We start from the raw sequence: 12739 nt of genomic DNA on the forward strand, positions 1-12739 counted from the left end.
ACGACACCAATAAAATAAACGAGGAGGCAGTAGGCAGTTTTGTCAAGGCCGTACACAAGAAATATTCAGACATTGGGCAGTTGGAGCATTGTTTTCTTGGGGGTCTTGTCCTGCCAAAGTGTTCGGCTGTCAAAGTTACTGGTATGTAATTTCATTCTTAACCTATTTCAGGTTTTAGAAATGAAAATTTTAAACATATTTCCTGGTTAATCCTCTCCTTACCAGCCATTTTCAGAATTTTCCCCAAAACTTCACACCCACCCAACACAAAAAAGACATTTCTAAGTCAAACAGAAAATTAACAAGCACATTCTATACATAATATTGTTCGACAATATGAGCTATATTACAGAATGTCAAGTTTTTATAGTTATAGCAAAAAGAACTGAAATCTGGATGAGAAAAGTGACAGTTTCATCGTAACAAATGTGACGATTTTCCAAAAGGTGGTAAGGAGAGGGTTAAGGTCCTGCATGAACCAACAAAGCTTTCACCAGCAATAAAATGGGTTTACCACTGTGAGAGAATTTGTTACTTTAATATTATTTTTAATAAAAGTACCGTAATATGTTACAAGATAGGGATAACGACAGAATAACATTGCATTATTTAATTGTTTTGTCTTTTTTTTTGTCTTTTTTTTTTTTGGTATTTTTTAATGGTGTTAATTAAATCGAGGATGATGATAGCTATCTGGTATTGATGATGATGGAGATGATGATGATGATGATAATACATGTCTTATACAGAGTCTGGCAATATGCTACTGCCCAATCAAGTGTCCATGAGTGGCTGTGAGATCAGCATGGCCGGTAACACGGATCTCATTCGACGCATGTGTCAGAAAGTGACACATCTAGACCTTATGGCCAATGACATCAAACATTGGGAGGAGGTAAGCTTCTTACACAGCACAGACATGCCAACTTTCCTGCATTAGATTCTGGACCGTGAGTCAGGCTTGCCAACCAGTATGAAGCTGTGAATTTTAATATTTAATACATAATTTTGTTCAAAATACACAAATTTGAGCAAGTTTACAAGGAAATGAAATTGAAATTAAACCAAAAAAATGTGGCCTCACGTATATTACTTTTTAAAAAAAAAATTTATTATATATATTTTTATTATTTTTTACATTTATTTATTCATTTATTTTATTTTGTTTATTTTGTTTTTTTTGTTTTGTTTTTTTTAATTTGACACATATAAAGGCTGAAGAATGATCTATTTTACTCAAAAGTAAAGAGAACAGGGTTAATGTTAATTTATGCATTCCCACTCTTTACTCATGTTATACGAGGGTGGGCTGAAAAGTTTTGCAATCTCTGTAATAACTCCCTCATTTTTAGGAATAATTCGTTAAACAATACATCAAAAAAAAGCTTGCAATCTCAGCTACCGATTGCTTACTTTATTTTTCGACGTAACACCGTTACAACCAACACAGAGCTGTCAATGTCACACCATTTGACACATCCCTTCGGCAAAAAACTGACGTCCTTTTTATCCACCCCGAGATCGGCCAGCAACCTTCACGTCTTTGTCACTTTCATAGTGGTTTCCTTTGATATACTCCTTCAATTTAGGGAATAAGAAGTCTGATGGTGCTAGATTGGGACTGTAGGCTGGCTGTGGGTGGAGAAATTCATTTTGCTCAGTGCGATTTAAGTCTGTTGGCTCATTTGGGGTCGAAAGTTATCGTGTTGCAATATCGCATTTTCCTGAGGTGGTACTTTTTTCATTCGGGATCTTAGTTTTTACAGCATGGCAACATATTTATCGGAATATACTGTTGTGCCTTGTTCCAAAAATTTTATATAAACAACATCTTCAAAGTTCCAGAAAATCGCGTGCAGCACTTTTCTAGCCGATGTCACAACTTTGTACTTTTTTGGACAAGGAGAGTTTTTGTGTCAGTATTCCATTGACTGGCGTTTGCTCTCTGGGTCATAATGGTGGACCCATGACTCGTCTCCAGTGACTATTTACTGAATAACGACATCACCTTTTCAATAGTTTGAAGCAAATTGTTTTTCATTGCTCTTTCATGTCATTTGTCAACATTCGTGGGATCCACCAGGCAGACACTTTCCTGTATCCAAGGATCACTGTTACAATGTGGTGATCCCTTTCCTTTGAAATTACAACTTCTTTCTCAATGTCAGTTTGTCTAACACGCCAATTTGCCAGAATCATGTTTTCGACTTTGGTTTGATTACTGACGTCAAGGCACTTCAGGGTCCTCCGGCAATGAGTTTAATTTTATTAAAGGTCTGTTGCGATCAGGTCTCCTCCTTCCACGAACATTACCAACTCCAAACAGTCTATAATCAACACATACCGAGATCGGACAGCAGCCTTCACTACTTTGTCACTTTCACTAACACAGCACACTGATAGTTTGCTCTTGGAATCTATATGTTCCCTATTTGAACCAGTCCCTTTTATCTCACTTTTTCTCGGGTGCTTTAATTGTAAACCTGGATTTTTTTTTTACCATCCCATTTTCTTCCTTCTTACTGGCTTTGAATTGAGTAAAAGTGTCGCAAGCATCACATATATATATATATATATCTTTGGTGCAACCATCTTCTTTTTAAATTTTTATTTGACCGAGGTTGTTGGCCACATGACAAGATAAAAGTGATTATGTCACACATGGACGTCATAGACCTTAGAAATTTTGACACATCAATAATAACTGGTTAGAAAGTATTTTTACCAAATGTTAGGGTTCTAAGTCAAACATTTTTGAAATTATAAGGAAAGTTGCAAAACTTTCCAGCCCACCTTCGTATATCCCATATTTCGCAGCATTTATTGGTATATTAGCAATCGCATCATGCTTTCTGAGATTAAATTATGAAGTTGTGTTCATAAATATGAACAAATATGCTTTATTTTGGGTCGATACATGAATCAGTGAAGTGTTATAATAGTTGTTAGTTAGGTTGGCAAGTCTGATGATGTTCTTCTCCTGGTGGGAACCCTGACATTGGGTAAAACCGAGATGCGTCAAGCATGATCTGTGATGTGATGGGTGACAATGATCACTGGGTGACTTTGTCTCAGGTGAAACATTATACTTGGTACCTAATTATACTTTTAAGATAAAGAAAGTAGTGTAAGTGTGGCTATTCTGTCCTCTCCAGCCTCCCAAAATAATATTTCTTGTCAACGTCTGCCAGATTGCTCAGTAAATTTTGAATATATCCTGAATCGATGAATAGAATCTGGGGTTAACTCTATGGGCCGAATGGCTATGAGGGACCACTTTTTACTTAAGGGTCAAAGAAAATTAGTAAAATGGGGAAGACAATGTGTTCGCCATGACTCAAGAGATGGGGGGGGGGAGGATTTGGAAAGAGAAGTGGTTTTATTGATTTAAAAAACGATTTTTGAAGGGTTTTTTTTTTGTTTTTTGTTGTTTTTTTTTTTTTTTTTTTCTTTTTTAACCTTCTTTTATTTTTTTCATCTCAGGTTCTCTGTATACTAGAGTGCATTCCAACCTTGACCTTTCTCAACTTGTCAAAGAACCACTTAGAATCTTCCCTCCCTGATCTCAGTGGGCGGAGCTTACCCAGCCTGACACACTTAGTGTTGAACGACACAAACACGACATGGGATGTCTTGCTGCCATTATTACAAGTCTGTCCGCAGTAAGTTTTGGAGTAATTGAGAAATATCATGTCATCATATTTTGCCATTTTGTAGTCCCAAAAAAAAAAAAGGGGGGGGGGGCTGACTTAAATTTATATTCAATGAAGCTGCAAGAAATTTTATTAAAGATAGGGTGTGTTGTGGGAGGGCGCTGCTGCCATGACCAATGATTTTTGTGCTTCCCGATGTTTCAAGGGCACAAAATGGACTATGGAATGGGTCATCTGACCTCTCATGATGGGCTGGAGGTCACTTGCTTTGTCTTCTATCCCCCTTTATCTATTTTCTGAGTTGCTTTCTATCTTGGAATGAGATTACTTTATTTGTCCTGGCCTGAGTCCTAGACTGAGAGGGAAACTGTCAAAACGTGTAGGAGATGATGTGGTATTTTTCCTTGTAAATCATCTCTCTGTTGTGTACTGTAATATTTTTTTGTTTTTAATATCGTGTTTTGTAAGCATTTGAGTGTATTCCTCTTGGTTAGATCTTGTGCTTGGGTCTGAATGAGAATTTTAGGTGATCTCAAACAAAGCACATTGATAGTTTACTCTTGGAATCTACATCTTCCTTTTAGCGCTATACAAATGAATTATTATTATTATTATTATTATTATTATTATTATTATTATTATTATTATTATTATTATTAATTCACCTCATCCTTTCAGTTGTAAATAATACAAATATCAATAGAACAGTACTAAACTGTAAGTCAAATAATTTTTAATAAAATTTACTTTCAATTAATTAATAAACATCATTCACACATACACATGCATACGAAAATCCCAATAGCTAAGTTGGTCGAGCACTCACTTCACAGAGGGACTTCGTATAGAATAGAGCTGCAGTCAAAATATTTTCTGATCCCCATGTCCACCTACCAATGATTGGGTAGCTGGATATGTCAGATTTGGTAGAAAATACTCTATGATAGGCTTGAGTCCGTCCTATCTAAAAGGCACGGAGCAATTGCTAATATTGTCTTCTTAACTCTATAGAAACTTGAATGAACTCTGGCTCCACGAGCCTCATGGCTCTTAGGTATTACCACTCATAATAATCTAAAAATAGGAATAAAATGTGTTTAAAACAGTACCAGATAAAGCAGAAAGAAAAATATAAGAAAAAAAAATCATCCCAAAAAAAACAGCCTGCCTCGATTGGAGATCGATTCTCACACCACCAGATTTTTAAAATTTTAAAAATTGAGCTTTTATATAGCGCAATATCCACTAAATTATGTGCTCAAAGCGCTTTACAAGGAGTCCCTGGCCAACAGCAACATTTAACATTTAGGACGGAACATGATGCCTGTTAGGCGATGTTACAATTTTTTCGGACAGAGACAACGCTGTTCACGGTCAGGTACTCATTTTACACCTGAGTAAGGTGAGAGAATGTGAGTATAGAGCCTTCTCCAAGGACTCAACTATGCCCCAAGCAAGGCTCGAACCTATGGCCTTCCAATCTGAAAGCGAGTGTCATACCACTAGACCACATAGCTGCACAATTACAGCTAATTTTTTAAAAAATTTAATAATAAGAACACCTTCTGAGCCACCAGGCCCATGGAGCTGGAGTTTATCCCAGTTTCTATAGAGTGAAACAGACAATAGCAATCGCTTGCTACCCTTTGGATAGAACGCTAGTCTATCGCAAAGTACTTTCACCAGATCTAAATGACCCAGCTACCCAATCACTGCCGGGTGGACATGGGGAGATCAGAAGAAAATCTCAACTGCACCCGGGAACAATCTTACTTAGTCCCTTTGCTTGTGAAGTGAGTGCTCTACCGACTGAGCTATCAGGGCCCCGTGAACTATCGGGACCCCCACAGTTAATTACATTAACTTTTCTTTCTTTCTTCTTCTGCAACATTTCTGCTGTATTAAAGAAAAAGACTGTATGTTTACTTGGAATAAGAGGCCACATACAGTCTTTTTCCTCAAGACAGCAGATTTCATCCAAACATTTTCAAATTATTATGATTGATTTTGTCTTCTATTTTATCTTCTTTTTTTTTTTTTTTTTGTTCTTTTTGAATGGCTGCTTTGTTATTTTAATCCCTGTTTATAATTTTATTTATTTATTTATTTTTTTTTTTTTTTTTTAAGGAAAATTGTTAATTTTCTTGGTTTTCCATTCAAAATCTCCAGGATCGAAGAGCTCCACCTCAGTCTCAACAGTTTCACCACCATCGACATCCCCGAAGACCAGCCACCATGTCCGTCCATCCGAAAAATCTTTTTCATCGGAAACCACGTCACAGATTGGAATGAGATCAATAAAATGGGTCGTCTGCTGCCAAATCTTCAATCTCTGATGCTCTGTGAGACAGACATTTCCTGCTTGAGTTGTCAAGAAGACATCTGTAGCAGCTTTCCGTCCTTGGAAATTCTCAGCCTGAACCGGTCCTGTTTGAACTCCTGGAATGAGATAGAGAAGATGAATGAGTTTCCATGCCTCACCGACGTACGCCTTCACAACATTCCATTCTTTGAGGTAAGTCATTGTGTCATTGTTATCATCATCATCATCATCATCATCATCATCATCATCATGCTAATCATTACCATCACCGTCGTCATCATCATCATCATCATCATCATCATGCTAATCATTACCATCACCGCCACAGTCGCCACTACCAACTACCACCACCACCATCATCATCATTATCAACATCTTTTATAACATCTTCATTCATATCCCAGTTTTTCCCAACTTCCTTTAATTTGACTTTTGAAAGTTAACAAGATGGTTTGATTGAATACATTAACTAAAAACCAATTACTTAAATATCTGATTCCAAATCACAATCAAAACACAATTCAAGCACGACTTTTATGCATTCTTTCACTGTTGTCTTTTTTCCCAATGTCAGAATTTCCCTACCAAAGATCGAAGACAGCGCCAGATAGCCATGCTGCCAAAGATTACCATGTTAAACAAAAGCCCTATCAGTGAAGATGAACGGGAAGATGCAGAGAGAGCTTATATTCGTCTTTACATGGACGAAGAGGATCAGCCAGCTAGGTATACAACGTTGTTACATTATGACCTTCGACCCCAAAACGGTATTGAGTCATGGTAGCTTTTCTATAGTGCAATATCAACTAAAAGTGCTCAAAGCGCTTTACAAGAGGTCCCTAGCCAGCAGCAGCAAATAACATGTAAGACAAGAATTGATGCCTGTTAGGCATTTTTTTTTCGGACAGAGAAAACATTGTTAACGGCCAGGTACTCATTTTACACCTGAGTACAGTGAGAGAATGTGCATAAAGAGTCTTCTCCAACGACTCAACTATGTGCCGAGCAAGGCTCGAACTCAGGACCTTCCGATCCGAAAGCAGGTGTCATACCACTAGATCACATAGCTGGAATTGGTGTTGTGATTTCATATCAATGTCTGTCATAAATTCATAGGGATTCTAAAGAAAGACAACTCTGTCACAAGGTCTGTTTGATCAGGAGAGAATTACATGGCAATTGCCCCATTTTTTTCTTTTTTTTTTTGCTGCAGAAACTGGGATATAACTTTCTGAGCCTTAACCCTCTCCTTACCAGCCATTTTCAGAATTTTTCTCCAAAACTTCACACCCACCCAACACAAAAACAGACATTTCTTCCTCAAACAGAAAAGCAACCAGCACATTCAATACATTTGACAATATGATCTCTATTACAGAATGTCAGGTTTTTATAGCTATAGCAAAAAGAAATCAAATCTGGATGAGAAAAGTGACTGTTGTATCGTAACAAATGTGACGATTTTGCAATAGGTGGTTAGGAGAGGGTTAAGCTTTAAAGACCACTCACTTCACCTGCAGTGTAGTCTTTGCAAAAAAAAAGGCATTGTGATTTAATATCTTGGTGGGACAAAAAAAAAAAAAAAATACAGCTGAAGGCTGGACTTGAATTGAGAGGCGCCATTTTATTCCATAGTCTTTATCTAGTCAACCTTCTCATCCCCATAGGAATTTCTGGTCTAAGTGGAAGTTTGGAAAGGATTGAAAATATAATTTTGTTATTATTGACCATATGTAAAAGTTTTACGCAAAAAGAAAAAAAAGTCAACTATGTTTTTTATATTTTCCTTTTTTTTTCTCTCCAAATTCCAGATACCATGATTTGGTATCCAAACACGGTAGCCTTGAACCCTTAGCCAAAGTTGACCTCCGACCCAAAGATACCGTCCGTGTCAAGGTAACATTTGAAACTGAATTGAACTCAATTTAGTTAATGTTAACAAATTTAAGGTAACATCCCTGGTTTAGTTAATGTTATCAAATTTAAGGTAACATCCCTAGTTTAGTTAATTTTAACATATTTAATGTAACATCCTTTAAAATGTTTTCTTTTGACCTTTGAATAAAATGGGAATATAAAAAGACATTTTCATCACATCCAATAAAGTCGAAGTATTTTGTATTGTTTTGTTTTTATTTTTATTTTTTTTTGTGGGTTTTTTTTTTTTTTGTTGTTGTTTTTGTTTTGTTGCCGTTTTAAAAAATAATTGAACATATAAATGAATCACAGATTTAAAGATATAGCACAAACTTTTATTTGTGACAATTTTGATTGTTTTCTTACCTATGGTAGATCTTCTGTCCCCTAATAGAGCACAAACTTCTATTTGTGGCAATTTTGATGTTTTCAGATCATCATAGATGACGACAATGATGAAAACGAAGATACCACTATCCCTTCCAGCCCTACCTCAGACGATGGTGATACAGACATCGAGACACCAGGAGAGATGATGGATATTGATGTACACGTCACAGCCAAGTCCCTACGCAAAATGCTGAGTAACACGACCGGTTGCCCCGCTAGCAAGCTGCAACTTTATCATAACGACAAGGGTTGTAATCAGGGTCCTGTACATATGAGGTACCTCGAAAGAAAAATTCTGGGTTATCGTGTCAATGACGGTGATGACATTGTGGTTAGAAAATTGCCTTAGAACGAAATTGGAATGAAATTTAAACGTTTCAGATTGTTATTAATCAGAGATTAACATTTATCCTTTTTTTTTTAATTTTACTTTTGAGAGTGAAAAAAAGTCTTTACAAATTTTAAAACATTTTTCTACCATGAATTAATTTTGGTTGGCTTTTTTTTTAAACTGCCTGGTTTATATTTTTTTTATACATCAAAAAATGTGATAAGTGAGTGGAGCAGGCACTTATGTTGATAAAAACAAGAAATAAAGTGAGTAGGAAAGTGTCAGAAGACAACAGAGAATAAAAACTTCACGGCGGCGATGGGGGCTCGAACCTACAATCTTACTGGTACGACAACTCTGCCTGGCCGGGGAGATTATGACTCTACCATATGAGCTATCCACGACCCCCATCGCCGCCGCAAAGTTTTTATTCTCTGTTGTCTTCTGGCACCTTCCTACTCACTTCATTTCTTGTTATTATCAAAAAATGTGATTTATCCTGAACTAGATCTTAGTGCAATTTGCTTTTTATGTGATTATTTCTTAAACTAAAGAAAATTTATTTTTATACATATATTTTTTATTGATCTTGAAAGAAATATTTGTTTAGATTTTTTTTGGGAGGTGGGGCTTGTTTTGTTTTGTTTTTAATGTTTTTTTTTTGTTTACTGCAGATTGCTCATGTTATGAAGGAAATTATGTGGAAGCAAGCCACTCTTTGTACTATGTACAAACTGATTTTTTTCAAATAATAAAAAATGAAGAGGGAAAAGATCTAGTGATATAAAAATGCATGATGTATGTTGATATTGTTTTGAATTATCTGCCCATGGTTCAAAGACAAATTTCCCTTTGGGGATGAGTAAATGGAATTTGAGAATTTAAACTGTGTGAAACACAATCTTTTCAGGCAACTCTATAAACATGCATTGTAAATATATTATATTACTCTATTTGTAAATAATGTTGTATTATAGAATGGCTTTGATGATATTAAATAATCCATATCGCTTGTAAAGAAATCACCCCAATTGTTTTGCAATGTGAGTTTGTTTTACAGTAAATCCATATTAAATTTATACTGCCATATCTAGGGAATCACCAAATTTATCTTAACATAAAAGGAACTGGTTTGGGCTTTATTCAATCAATTGCCAATTGATTGTAAGCAGGTAAGTAAAGTTCTCACCGGTTCTGTCACCAAAACAGCTACAACTGTAATCCAACCACACATGATAAAATTACGTGTGACCTTTAATGTTTATTTTGGTCTTTTGGAGAGAATTTTTCTTTTAAAAACTAAAAATTGAGCTTTTGTATATAGCACGATATCCACTAGATGTGTGTTCAAAGCGCTTTACAAGTTAATGAAATCTAGTGAGAACTAATCACTTCTCTGGCAGCCTGAAAAAAAAAATAGCAAAGCACAAAGCTCTGAGTGATATCAATTTCATTCATTTTAGATGCACGTTGACAGCACTGTAGTAAAAGTTTGACATTTACAGATTATTCTTTTATCATATGATGTCCTTAGTCCTGCTGTTTATACAGATTTAATCGGTATATAGGTTACAGGTTAATTGTTTTTGGAGAGGGGGGGGGGGCGGAGCTCAAATGTGGCCAAATTCAGATATATTTTTTTTTGGCTCCAGCTATCTTGATTTTCAAATTTTGTTAAATTTTAGATTAAAATCAAATGAAAATACTGTTGTTTTACTCAGAAATGGATATATGTTCAAACTACACTACAGCAAGTCTCAATTATTTTTAAGTGGCAATTCACGTGGTGTGGATTGTAATTGTACCTTGTGTTTTGAGCATTGTATTATTTGGTTGCTATTGTATCAAACACAGAGGAGTCTGCTCATTCTATATGATTGGTTTGAAGGACACGTTCTTGGGTTATCCCCACTTATTAAAAGATCTTCTAAATTTACTTGAACGCCATTTTTTAACTATTTTATTCAGACCTGCCTCATATTACAAAAAATATCGTAGATATACGGGCTCCTATTTCAGAACTTGATGGGCATCTCTAAGTCATTAATGGACAATAAAGATCTATTATCATTATTATTATTATCATTATTATTATTATCATTATTATTATTATCATTATTATTATTATTATTATTATTATTATTATTATTATTATTATTATTATTATTGTTATTATCATTATTATTATTATTATTATTATTATTATTATCATTATTATTATTATCATTATTATTATTATTATTATTATTATTATTATTATTATTATTATTATTATTATTATTATTATTATTATTATTATTATTATTATTATTATTATTATTATTAAAACTTATTGAAAATGAAACTTGATGTCTTGTGAAGGTAAATTGTTGATTTTTAAAGTTAACCATTGCAACTACTATTTTTATCTTCTAAAAATTACGAATTTTTAGATTTTGAAGAAGGTAGATCTGTATTATAAGATCTCTTTCATCTAAATATCATTTATTTAAGAGAAGAAGGTTTAACCTGAATTATGACACATTGTGTGGGGAAAGAAACTTGTCTTGGGCTTCTTTTTTTTTTTAGGTGAAAGAAGGTGAGCATATGTTACCCATCACCTTAAAAGGGTATTATGCTGGGATGGGTTATATATACTGAACATTGAATTTAACTTCAATAGTACGAGATTCAGGTTAACGTTTTGTTTTATTGAGGAGAATGGACGTGGTTTCTTAAAACTGCTAATCCTAAAATTTGGTTGATATTAAACATGGAAGAATGCAGTCATTATTTTAAACTTTTCAATATATTTGTTCTTATTGACATCAGACGTTTGAATTAATGGATTATCCATAATCCTTCATGGAATATGGTGTCGTTTGGAAGAGTTTCATTTTTTTAAATTTTTATTTTTATTTATCACCCCATACCTTCCTTGATTATCATTTTATATAATTTTTTACTGAGAATTAATAATTTTTAAATTTTTCAACAATTTGATTTATTGTTTAAAAGCGGGTGGTTGGATGGGAGCATCACCCTTGAATCATATACCTATGATGTTCGCATGGGTGTACGATCCGATAGTGATGTCGCTTCTTCTTCTCTTTACTAGCGTATCCTGCTTCTTTGGTTTGTGATTGTATTTTTGACAGGGGATATTTTTTTCCCTGTAAATCCTCTGCCTGTTTGTTCTTGGTTATTTATAATTTAGCTTATATCTTTAGGTTATGATTTTGATTGACATTTGTACTATTTTTGTTAGATTGCTTGTTTTTTTGTTTCAGCGGTCTCTCATATAACCTCAATTGTGTTGGAAGAGACCTAAAGCAACAAACAAACAAAAAAAATTGTTTAAAAGTTCTCTTAATATCTTTGGTTTATAACAGCATACAATCAATTTATTGAAAATGTGCATGTGATCGCGGATCAATACAAACACTGAATTATGAATGTTTAAAACTCATATTTTATTTTATTCAGTATACAAGTGATTGGTAATGTCCAAAAGTAAGGGAAAGGCCGACAAGATTTTTAGGTCTGATAAATAACAATGTGAAATTGAATGTAAGCTTCAATTTAACATACAAAAAACAGAGAAAATGGATGTTTCCCCTTTATCAACAAAACAGGATGAATGAAACACTACATTCGAATGAGATAATGTGGTTGTGGCGTTATTAAGATATTTATATATATATATTATCCGAGTTAAGCAAAGAGTGTTCCAGGCACTGAACTAAAGTCAAAGTGAATACTAATCTGCTCGAAGCTATGGAGTGTAAAATGTCTCTTACAAACATGAGTATAATAGCTTTAGAAAAAAAAAAAAAAAACAATACTAAACATGGAACATCTTAGGCTCAAAACCCATCTACAGCCAAGAACAAAAACATGATATATTAACGTTTTAATTGTTGATTTAAAAAAAAAAATTTGTCATTGGCTGAAAAAGAGTTTTGAGCCCAAAACGTACCATGTTTAGTAGTTTGTGAGTTTTTGTTTGTTTTTGTTTTTTTACTTTTTATGCCATCCAATTCACTCCAACATAATACCAGTTTGATGCGGTGAGTCACATATTTGTCTGGGTGGGGTTCCTGACCTCCCATAGTGGGCAGGGAGGTACATACTGCGTCTTCTACC

The 12739-nt window shown here is 34.4% G+C and overlaps 1 protein-coding gene across 2 annotated transcripts in view; it reads left to right on the forward strand.

Annotated features, from left to right (window-relative positions):
• The window catches only part of LOC144960064 (tubulin-specific chaperone cofactor E-like protein), a 16247-nt gene extending 6874 nt beyond the window's left edge, over positions 1 to 9373 (forward strand). For both annotated transcript variants that reach the window (XM_078893014.1, XM_078893015.1), the window contains 7 exons: positions 1 to 141; positions 750 to 895; positions 3484 to 3662; positions 5823 to 6168; positions 6551 to 6702; positions 7788 to 7872; positions 8327 to 9373. The exon at positions 1 to 141 is cut by the window's left edge and continues 57 nt beyond it. In XM_078893014.1, coding sequence (XP_078749140.1) covers positions 1 to 141; positions 750 to 895; positions 3484 to 3662; positions 5823 to 6168; positions 6551 to 6702; positions 7788 to 7872; positions 8327 to 8632 — 1355 coding nt within the window. In that variant the 3' untranslated portion in view covers positions 8633 to 9373. The remainder of the gene's footprint in view (positions 142 to 749; positions 896 to 3483; positions 3663 to 5822; positions 6169 to 6550; positions 6703 to 7787; positions 7873 to 8326) is intronic.
• The last annotated feature ends 3366 nt before the right edge of the window (positions 9374 to 12739 follow it).

This window comes from Berghia stephanieae, chromosome 14 (genome assembly GCF_034508935.2).
Source record: "Berghia stephanieae isolate SIO BIC M18660-M18661 chromosome 14, UCSD_Bste_1.3, whole genome shotgun sequence".
Classification (NCBI taxonomy): Eukaryota; Metazoa; Mollusca; class Gastropoda; order Nudibranchia; family Aeolidiidae; genus Berghia; species Berghia stephanieae.